The sequence below is a fragment of the Myotis davidii genome, unplaced genomic scaffold, assembly GCF_000327345.1.
Source record: "Myotis davidii unplaced genomic scaffold, ASM32734v1 scaffold736, whole genome shotgun sequence".
NCBI lineage: Eukaryota > Metazoa > Chordata > Mammalia > Chiroptera > Vespertilionidae > Myotis > Myotis davidii.
The window spans coordinates 73433-83619 of NW_006287431.1; the positions used below are offsets into that span (position 1 = coordinate 73433).

Below are 10187 nucleotides of genomic sequence, written 5' to 3' on the forward strand. Positions count from 1 at the left end.
CTGAGGTGTACATTTCACCCTCCCTCCTGGACGGGCTCCCTGGCCTACACCACCGAAACTTCAAGGAGCTTCATGATTTCATAGATTGCTTCCTAGATCAAATGGGTAAGGTGCAAGCCCCTGCTATCCCAAACTCCATCCATGCCACCCACAACGAGGCACCTAGCACTCAGCAGCAGCCTTCTCCTCTGTTCGCAGGAACAGACTCAAGAGTTACTTCCAGGAGGAAACTTTGGTGGTGACCGTACATAACTTCTTCTTCAGCAGCAGAGAGGCCACAAGCACCACCCTGACCTATTGGCTTCTCCCCCTTCTCAAGTTCCCAGAGGTGGCATGTATGCCAGCAGGAAAGCCCAAGTTGAGAGGGTTAGGGTTTAGGGATGGCAAGGGATGGGGAGCGGGTATGTGTGTGCGTGTCTCACACACTTCATTGGACCCAGCCCACATGCAGGTGAAGGTGGACACCATGGTAGGTCTGGCACGCTTCCCAAGGTTGCCCCACACGAACACATTGTGGCAGAAGAGCCAGGACTAACGTTGGGACTGTCGTGTGCCTTACCTGCAATGCCCACCTGCATGGCCACTTTCTGCCCACGCTGTTCACCGAGCTTGGGGATTGTGCACAGGGCTGGGAGCTCCTGTTCACTGAGATTTGCAGACATGAGCCTATGTGCAGCCCTGGGAGCAAGAAATAAAGCTCTCCTTCCCAGTGGCTTCTACATGAAAGGCAATGAAAGGCAGTCTTGCCAAGTTCATGGGCACTTGCACATTCCCTTTAGGGCACCTTCATGATTTCTCTGCTTGTGTGTCTGCACATGGGGCCCTATCCAATTCAAGAATCCATAGTTTCAACTCCACCAACTTTCTGGATAAGGGCCAGTTTCTTCATGCCCTTTGCCCCAGTTATGGGCCACACAAAAAGGGGGCCAGCTGGGGCAGACCCTAGGATACATGGGGTGCTTACCCTTAATCTGTGTCCCGAGGAAAGTGGATGTACTGGGTGCAGGCCTGGCCTGATCAGAGATCGTCCTCTTCCTCACCACCGTTCTGCAGGGGTTCTGTCCGCGCCTTGTGGGGAGCCCCACCAAGGACCTCACCCTGCAGTGCACCAGGCCTTGGTGATGTCCACTTCACTTTCCAGTTCTACCTGGTGCCCCCTGAGGTCCGACTCAGCCACCCGCTGCTCACTGACTCTCAGACCTTCTTGCCCCTTTGTTTAACAAAGGCCATGAACTGCAGATGGAGGCATGTCCTTGCCAAGAGGAAGAGGGGGAGTCAGATATGTGCAGCTCTGAGGTAAACTTTTATTTCTTGGCTGACAGGACTTTCACACCCATACTCCTCCCAGCACCTTTTACCTGCCCAAGCAGCGGCCGCCTAGTCCAAAGGGTGCCATGGCCAAGAGGGTTGGGAGTCATTTCACATTCTAAGCTGGAGGAGTGAGGGGGCTTGCAGGTACTCCCCCTACAAACCTTTGCCAGCAAGAGGCCATGACTCACCTCAATCCCAAATTCTGCATCCTGGTGGGAGATGATAATGCCCCCTTCCAGCTCTCCACACCTGAGAGGGGCACGACTAGACAGGGCAAGACACAGGCCCCCAGCTCCAGTAAAGGTAGCCCCTTCGTACTGGCCCCTGCCCAGGTCACAACCCAGGTCCCATCACAGGGCAGCACAGGTCTCTCCCCTCCTTGGTCCTCAGAAACTAAGGGAACCCTCCACACCGGGCAGGACATAGGCAAAGTCGGAAGCAGCAGCGGTGGCGGGGCAGGAGCAGGCTCCGAGACTGGGAGGCCGCTGGCCAGGCAGCACCAGCCCAGGGCTCTCCTGAAATCAAGGCAAGTTGTCTGTCCATGCAGCTCTGGGGTTGGCCACTAGGTGGGCGTAGTCGGCTGAGATACAGGTACTTGAACACCTTTCTGTCCGGATGCTGGTGGGAGGGAGGGGGACAGGAGATAATGAGTCAGCAGGGACAGGACTAAGAGGCTATGAAAAAGCTGGGAAGGGGAGGAAAGGACCAGAAGAGATGGGGCTCACGCTGGGGTAACCAGTAGAGTGGCTGACTAGGAAAGGTGGGCAGAGGTCAGGAAAAACGCAGCGGAACTTAGTAAAAAACTGAAGTGGATGAGATGGTTAGAGCCCTGGTGAAGCTGTGGAATAGGAAGGACTTGAGGGAGGGGACACCATTTGGGAAGCAGGTACCTAGCTGATACTTGTCTTTGGCTGCAGCTCGCTCCTTGGCATCAAAATACCAGACAGTGATGGCGTACCTGAGGACCAGAGCAGTGTTGGAAGGCAGTTAGAGATCACATTTCTTCAGTTCCAGCCACCATATCCACAGTGACACCAGAGCCTGCCCCGAGCCTGGTTCTGTTCCCACCTAGGTCCCCTCTCAGTACTTCATCATGTCTTAGTCATGCAGGGGGAATCCCTGAGCACATCCCAGAGTATGGGTCATACCTGGTGGCATAGGCTGGTTTCACCTCGTGGGGGTTCCGCCGGTCAGACCAGAAAATAAGCAGCCGGTCAAAGAGCGGCTCGATGTTGGCTACCACAGGCCGGCCCTCAGGGAAGATCTGCAGCAGGCCGCCATGCACCTGAGGACAGACCAGAGGGTGAAGCAGGAGGCTGGCACTTACTGTCCCCAGGAGCCCACCAGGGGCATAGCAGCTGCACACAGCACTCCCTCCCACCATTCAGCCTCTTAAAAATGAATGCCAACCTAGAATCTGCATCACCATGGAGATGGGCAGGAAATTACTAAAGAAGACAGGAAATAGAGGGGAGGATTCATTATGCCAGGGCCTGGGCGGACTGCACCATTCCTCCAAGGAGGGGCCTTTGCTACCACACAGCTGGAAAGGAGGTGCCATTCTCCAGGAGGAGCCAGGGGCCAGATTGCCCCACCCCCAGGTGGGTAGAGAAGAGGAACCAGAGAAGGTTAGAAGCTGAGCTGGAAGTGGAAACCCAAGTGGATGCACACCATACCCGCCCCATCCCCACCCCCACACCCTACCTTGATGTCCCAGTTCTGATTCAGGTAATAGATACATGTGATGCAGCGCCCATCACCGTGGGGATTGTCAACGTGCCTCACGTACCCCAGCCCATTGCCTGGATAACACGCCACCATGGCCTGGCAGAGACAGATTGAAGTAGTTTACTGGGGCTAAGCAGAGACATTTGGGGAAGCAGCCATTACCTCCTCTTTCTCAACTCTCCCTGCTCATCTCTGACTCAGGTGTCCAAACTTTCACCTTTTTTAGCCAAGCCCCCATCCACCAGAAACCACAGCTCCAGTGCCTCAACAACCCATCACACACACAGCACACCACACCACACCACACCACCACCACCACCCCTAGAGCCGGCATCCAGAAGGGGCTCAATGAGGAACTGAGGGTTTCATTTTTTTAAAGATAACCAGACCCCACCTCAGACATTTCAGCAGAATAAAACCAGTGTCAGCATTCTCTGGCATGCAGTGATGTGGCTTCATGGCCCACACCAGGGGTTCTCGCCCTTGGCTGCAGTGTAACCACCTGGGACACTGATGCCCAGGCCCACCTTAAAAGTTCTCATGTATGCGGAGCCTGGAATTTTTAAAGGTTCCCCAGGTAATTCTAATGCATAGCAATGTTGAGAACCACTGCGCCTGACCACAAAGAATGCCTGCTAAGTAAATTATGTCTCCTACATATTTAAACAGGTGTCAAAACCTAGAGTGTGACTAGAACCTGAAATCTAATCCCAACTCCAAGGATAACTAGCTGGGTAGCCCTAGATAGTCCTATCACCTTAGCAGGCTCAACTGCCTCATCTGTAAAATGGGGCTAATAATACCCACTCTGTTTACAGCGATGACATTAACCCCTCTGAGAATCTAACTCTGGAGGTTCCTGACCATATAGATCTAATAGTTAGGACTAATTCAAGGTCCTGTGCAGGTTTCTGTGTGTACAGGTCTAGCCACAAAGTTCTCACCTCCTCTCCCTGACAGCTGCCCCTGCCCTGGCCAGCCCTGGCCATGCTGAGCTCTGGGCCTAGCCACTTGGGGCTATTTTTCTCATCAAGGAACTGAGGGAAAAAGTGGATGTGGTATGAGGAAAAGGGCCCAGGTGTCCCTACAGACCTAACACACAGGTTCATCTTAGAGCTGCCACATGAGCTGTGATGTCAGGGGAAGGGGGAGGGAGAGGGGTCTCCGGTTCCTCATCCATGACATGGAACTGACAGCTATTTCACAGGTTGTTGTGGGAACTGAACAAGATATAAATGAGAAGGCACCAAGTGCCTGCCATATGATAGAAAGCCAAAACACAGGCTGAAATCACATTTTTTTAAAAAGTCCCAGTCCTACCCTCTGCCCAAAGCCACTAAAAGGGCTGCATGAGGCAAATAAGGAAGCACGGACATGAAGACCCTCCAGCTCCTCCCCAGCTGGGGACCATCTGTCTTGACACCTTGACCCACAGAGGCCAGGTCAGACTGCTGGCGGCTATTCCCACTAACACTCAGCTGTACCTCTAGGCCACACAGGGGAAGACAGCCCTGAGATAAACATTCCTGATCAAATGGATCAGTGGTTAAAGCCTCGACCTGTGGACTGAAGGGTCCCAGGTTGGATTCCAGTCAAGGGCATGTACCTTGGTTGCAGGCTCAATTCCGGGCTCCGGGTTAGTGTGTGTGCAAGAGGCAACCAATCCATGTGTGTTTCTCTGCTCTCCCCCTCACTTCCACTCTCTCTAAAAGTCAATGGGGAAAATATTCTCAGGTGAGGATCAACAACAACAAAAAGGGGTCAGTGTCTGATGCTAAAACAGCTTACCAAGGCCTCCTCCCAACACACCACTCCCAGGCTCACCCCAGCATGGAGGTACACCACGCTGCATGAAACACGTGCACCCGAGCCACCTCAGCACCTGCCCTAGGAAAGGCCAGAAGAGCTGCCACCAGGTAAGGCAGTGGAGAGCACTCTTCCTCCTGCCGGCAGCAGGGCACAGCAGTGAGCAGGCCCAGGTTCAGGAGTACCTTCTTTGCACTGTTCACTCCACACATGGGTCAGCGCTCTGAGCAAGCCCCTCACCAGGAGGAAAGAACAAGCTGTGGGCCAGGCGGCCTGGAATCAGTGAGTCACTAATTAGGGATGGGCAAGGCCTCCCCAGTTAGAACCCAAGCAGAGATTTTGCTGGTTGTGCAGGAGGAGAGGGTGGGGAAAGGTCCAGGGCTGCAACCTCTTCCCCCACAAGCCATCCCCGTACAGCAGCCAGAGGCCTTTTTCTCCAGCTCTTCCTTGTTCAAGTACCCACTGCATCCAGAAAAAATAAAAAATACAAACTCTTGCCCTAGCTGGTTTGGCTCAGCCTGTAGACTGAAAGGTCTCGGGTTCGATTCCAGTCAAGGGCACATGCCTGGGTCGCGGGCTCGACCACCAGTAGGAGGCTTGCAGGAGGCAGCCAATCAGTGATTCTCTCTCACCATTGATGTTTCTATTTCTCTCTCCCTCTCCCCTTCTTCTCTGAAATCAATAAAAAAAATTTTAGAAAAAATACAAATTCCTGACCACAGCCTCCAAGGACACCAACCACCGCTCACTCTGCTCCAACCTCTCCAGCCTCCTGACTGTTCCCTGCCCAGGCCACCCTCACCCCAAGGCCTCTGGGCCTGCCTGGAGTGCTCGGGGCTGATTTTCCACTCCATCCCTCAGGAGGTGAAATCAACCAGGTACTGGTTTACCTAGTACTGGTCCAACAGGCAGCCCGAGGGAAGCCCCAGGGCAGCCTGTCTCCCAGTGCCCAGGAGGATGCTGCTGCCCTGGAAAGCACTCCTCTGGGCCTCAGGGCCTTCAGCTTCCTGCCCTGTGCACCTCACTCAGGACCTCCCACCATGGAGCAGGGACACCCTCTGGAGTCTAGCAGGGAACAGGACTTGTACACGAAGGCTGGGCACAGAAACAGGCCCTTTAAGGCCCGCTTCTCCCCACATATACACACACCATACGGAGTGGAGGATGGAGCCTACTCTGGCCCCAGAGAAGCATCTACTTCCTCCTCGCCAAGGGAAAGGGACAAGCAAAGTGACATGGAAATGTGGAAATGTGCTCCTTACCCTTCCACCTCAGGGAAGGGACAGCTGGGATCAGAGCCAGGAAACTGAAGAGTTAAAGACTATTGGTAACAATGTGCCCAGAGCCCCACGCACACACTCACACACTCAAATCAGAAGCTGGAGACTAAGCCAATGACAGCAGGCCCCACCCCTGAGCTGCTCTTAAAGGGGCAAGCAGCCAGCCCTCTGGTTGTCCCAGATGCCAGTGGGAGTCAACTCTCTCCCACCTACAGGCCAACTGAGCAAAGGGACTAGAGGAAGAGGAGGGCAGACAGGAGAACACAGGCGCTCCACTCAGAACGATCCAGAGCAATCAGTGCCCCCCACCACTGTGGCCACCCATCCCAGCACCCTACACTGTCTCCCTGCAGAGCCTGGGGAGGGAGCCCAGGTGTTGTCCTTTGAAAGCTGGAAGCCTGGAGTGGTTGTCTCTTGGGGCAGGGGAGGGTCTGAGAGGAACTCAGTGATTGGGTTGGCTCCTCCCCTCCCTTCTCAGTCCAGCCTGGCTTACCTCCCAGGATAATACTTCCCTGGTTTACCTCCTAAGAGTCACCTAGGGCTAAAAAGACCCCCCACCCCCAATTCTAGCCAGGGCCTTACCTACAACCACATCCAAGGCACCAAAAGGGAAGAGATCTGTCCCTTCTACCCTGCCCTACCCTCCTAAAACATCACAGACTAGTTGGAGGCTTAACCTGGTTTTCCTATCCTATGGATGAGCAAAGGCTCAGGGAAGTGTCCCGCCCTGGGCCATTCAGCTCTGTGGTCCACCCCCACCTGCAAGGATGGGGAAGCCTGATGTGAGGCTGCTGAGCACCCTGTGGTCAGGGAAACTCCCACTAATCTCTCCTGCGAGCCCAGGGAGGGGCCGCCTCTGGCTCTCCAGCTATCAAGTAACCGGAGGGAGAGGGAAGTAGGACAAGTTCCAGCTGGGGTGGAGAGGATACTGGCCTTGGCCCCAGGGGAGGCCTGGTTCCGGAGCCAGCTCTAGCCTGAGAGGGAAGCGGCACAGAGGCAGAATGGGAGATGTGATCTAAGAAAGAAGGGAGGGGCCCTCAGGCGCACAACTTCATGCCCAAAGGGCAGAATACAGCCAGCCTGTGCCATCAGCCAGGCATCACTGGTATTGTGCAGTGGGCACTCCTCCTACAGAGCCTTTTCCAATCTACACCGAGCCTTGGGCTCAAGGCCAGGGCCCTCACACCCCTCCATGAAGAGAAGTATCGTGTCAGCAGGCCTGAAAGGCCCTATGGACCATTGTCCAGTGCAGAGCTCCTGGCCCAGATTCTAGAATGGGCAGCTGGAGGCCCAGGAGGCCCTGACTCCACAAAGTCCAACCAAATCAGCATTTTCCTTAAGAAAATGATGTAAAATGGCAGATTCTGAAAAATGCTCAGGGCCCTAAAAATATTAATAACTACTACTCTGAAGAAAAAGGGACCAAGAGACACAAAGGCAGTTGTCAGGAACAGATCTGAACCAGACAGGGATACAGTGATGGGCAGCTAGGACAAATCGGATGGAGAACAGGGACGAGGATGGGGTGAAATGGGAACGATGAGGACAGGACCACCACCCCAGCCAGCACACAGCTACCCAAGGCCACCTCCAGGAAGCTGTCCTCGACGCGGATACCACACTATTGCACACAGAGCACAGTGTAGTCCAGCACCAGGAGCAGCGGGCAGCACCTCCTCCCTCAGCCTGGCACTGACCTATTGCCACCCGCCGCCCTCCACTTCCTGGTTCTCCTGGCTGGGTGACCGAGTGGACAGCCAGAGACAATGGGGACAGAATGATTTAGACAGACAAGCCAGCAGACAGTGACAGATGAAAGGATGGGGGACCAGAAAGGGATGCGGACAGGGACATCTCTATGGACTGCTCTTGGTCTGGGGCCCATGAACGACATCAGGAGCCTGTGAACCCCACCATGGCCCCTGCACATGTGTGGGGCTATGAATGTTCAAGAGAATCCCTGGTAAGATCAAAAAGCACAAAACCCTGGTTTATAGGTGCACAAGCTATGGCCCATTGGGAGAAAGCACACAGACCTCTAGAGTCCCCATAGGGAGTGAAAGCCCGAAGCAAATTCTAACACTCCCTCCACTGAAGCTGCCTATACCCTTCTGTGACCCCAGAAGTGTCTCCAAACCCAGATGCTCAGAGGATGAGGCATCCAATGACCGTGTGCTGGGCAGCCTTACCTTGGTGCGCCCATTGATGACGTAGCTGCCCAGCCGCCCAGTGCAGTGCCGGATCACAGTGTCCACGTGGGCCATGAGGATCCCGATGCTTCGGCAGCCGGGCTCGTGGCCTTCCACCCAGGCGATCTGGTCCCCGCGGATGCTGCGTGGTGGGATAGCCCGCTGGCTCACCAGCTGCCCATCACGCAGGCGCCCGCCCCGCTTCAGGGCCTCTACCTCAGCCAACACGCGGCCACCCAGTGCCGCCCCCAGGAAGCTGTCCTTGACACAGATGCCATAGTACCGCATGCAGGGCACGATGTAGTCCAGAGCCAGGCGCTCAGGTGCAGCAGGAAACTCCTCTGCCCTCAAGTGGGCACTGGCCTCACCATGGCCATGGCTATTGCCATTGCTGCAGCCCAGGCCACCCTCCCCCTCTGACTCCTGGTTCTCCTGCCTGGCCCAGGGCCGCTTGCTGGGTGCAGGGGCATCCCCACCATCCTCTGCCCATTTCCGCTTGGGGGCCTCAGGCCGGGCGCCCTGAGCTGCTAGTCGCTGGCACCCCTTAGTGACCAGTGCCGCAGCTCCCTCACTCTGCAGTGGCTGCAGCTCGCCACCACCCTGCCCACCAAAGCCCTCCAGCAGGGTGCTGGCTGAGGTGGAAGTGGCTGAGGCTCTGGGGATCCCACTGCCTGCTGAGGCCTCAGCAGGTGCTCCCGGACGGTGGTAGGAGGGTAGCAGGGGACATGGCAGGTAGCTCTCCACCCCCATCCTGGACCGGCCAGGCTCCAACGGCTCTGACACAGAACCCAGCAACTGAGGGAGAGCCTGACTCAGGGGTTGGGGCTGGCACGGGCTGTCCATGGCAGCAGCGTCTTCATCCCCCTGGCATGGAGGGCACGACCTGGGCCCATGGTGCCACCCTCCTCCGCTGCCTCCTCCTCCTCCACTTGATGCAGCTGGGGGCCGGGGCGGCAGGGCCGGCCGGGCCTGGCGTGGGGCAGGGTGAGGCAGGGCAGGTGGCAGCAGCTCTTCTTGAGCCCTGGGGGTGCTCGCTGGTCCCCAAGTCTTCTGCTGTCCCTAGGGGCTTGGGAAGGGACCTGTCAGGGTTACTGGAGAAAGAGATGAAAAAAAAAGAGATGTTTGAGGACCTAGAGGCTGGCTGGCTGGGGAAAGGGTGGAGGGTGGAGGGGCAGTAGAAAGGCAGACAAACTTGACAGTTGAGACCAAAAAAACTGAGCCAACTAGGGGGTGAAGACCCCTGGAAATTGGGGTGGGGGGTCTCTGACAGGTAAGAGTCAGGGGGGACAGGTGGAGGAGTAAAGCTGGGTAGATGACCCAAGACAGAGGACTGCGGGGCCAGGGGAGAGAACCACCTCAGGTGGGTCAGACGGACAGAAAAGAGGGAGGGACCTGAGTAGAAAAGGACCGCGAGGGAGTGGGGAATAGAGACGAACAGGGGGATCCGCCTGGGAGTTCCAGAGACACACAGAGGGAATGTGGGGGTCCACAGGCAGAGGAAACTGGGGAGTCCAGAGACAAAGAAAACAGAGGGGCGGCGGGGGAGGGGGAACAGAGACAGAAAAGCCGGAGAAACGCTGGGAGGGAGGCCTAAGACAGCCGGACAGACCGGGGTGGAGGGGTCGACCTTACCCCAACGAGAGGAAGCCTGCTGGGGGCTGACACACATCCAGACGGAAGGGAGGTCCTGAGACAGACTGACGGACGGAAGGGAGTCGCAGGAGGAGGGCTCCCCAGCGACAGGGAAGGGCGGATAAGGGTTCAAGCACCCGGGGACCGGACTAGGGGAAACGAGCGCCCCCTACCAACCAACTCCCGTCGCTGCGAGCACGGCGGCCCCGTCGGGGCGCAGCTGGCGACGGAGGTCGGGCCT

At 56.4% G+C, this 10187-nt stretch overlaps 2 protein-coding genes and 1 long non-coding RNA gene across 3 annotated transcripts in view; 1 reads left to right on the forward strand and 2 right to left on the reverse strand.

Annotated features, from left to right (window-relative positions):
* The window catches only part of LOC107182380, a 14258-nt gene extending 6077 nt beyond the window's left edge, over positions 1-8181 (forward strand). The window contains exons 2-3 of the long non-coding RNA XR_001513104.1: positions 1024-1026; positions 8170-8181. This is a non-coding gene — a long non-coding RNA (uncharacterized LOC107182380). The remainder of the gene's footprint in view (positions 1-1023; positions 1027-8169) is intronic.
* EGLN2 (egl-9 family hypoxia-inducible factor 2) lies at positions 1283-9240 on the reverse strand. Its single transcript, XM_006759184.2, has 5 exons — positions 8315-9240; positions 3016-3135; positions 2460-2596; positions 2202-2269; positions 1283-1929 (listed from the first exon to the last, which is right to left on the reverse strand). Exons 1-5 carry the CDS (start codon positions 9155-9157, stop codon positions 1874-1876), a joined length of 1224 nt encoding a protein of 407 aa, XP_006759247.1. The 5' UTR covers positions 9158-9240; the 3' UTR covers positions 1283-1873.
* A 92-nt stretch (positions 9241-9332) lies between these two features.
* RAB4B (RAB4B, member RAS oncogene family) overlaps positions 9333-10187 on the reverse strand; it is a 12608-nt gene continuing 11753 nt past the window's right edge. The window contains exon 8 of the mRNA XM_006759187.1: positions 9333-9405. The gene's annotated coding sequence lies outside the window, so the exon portion shown is untranslated. The remainder of the gene's footprint in view (positions 9406-10187) is intronic.

What these genes read in the sequence shown, in the direction of transcription:
- EGLN2 (XM_006759184.2), bottom strand. Translation starts at nt 9,157, where the DNA reads ATGGACAGCCCGTGCCAGCCCCAACCCCTGAGTCAGGCTCTCCCTCAG. An exon ending in TCATCAATGGGCGCACCAAG is followed by an intron (nt 3,136 to 8,314) that starts GTAAGGCTGCCC and finishes TGTCTCTGCCAG; the next exon opens with GCCATGGTGGCGTGTTATCC. An exon ending in CAAAGACAAGTATCAGCTAG is followed by an intron (nt 1,930 to 2,201) that starts GTACCTGCTTCC and finishes CCCTCCCACCAG; the next exon opens with CATCCGGACAGAAAGGTGTT.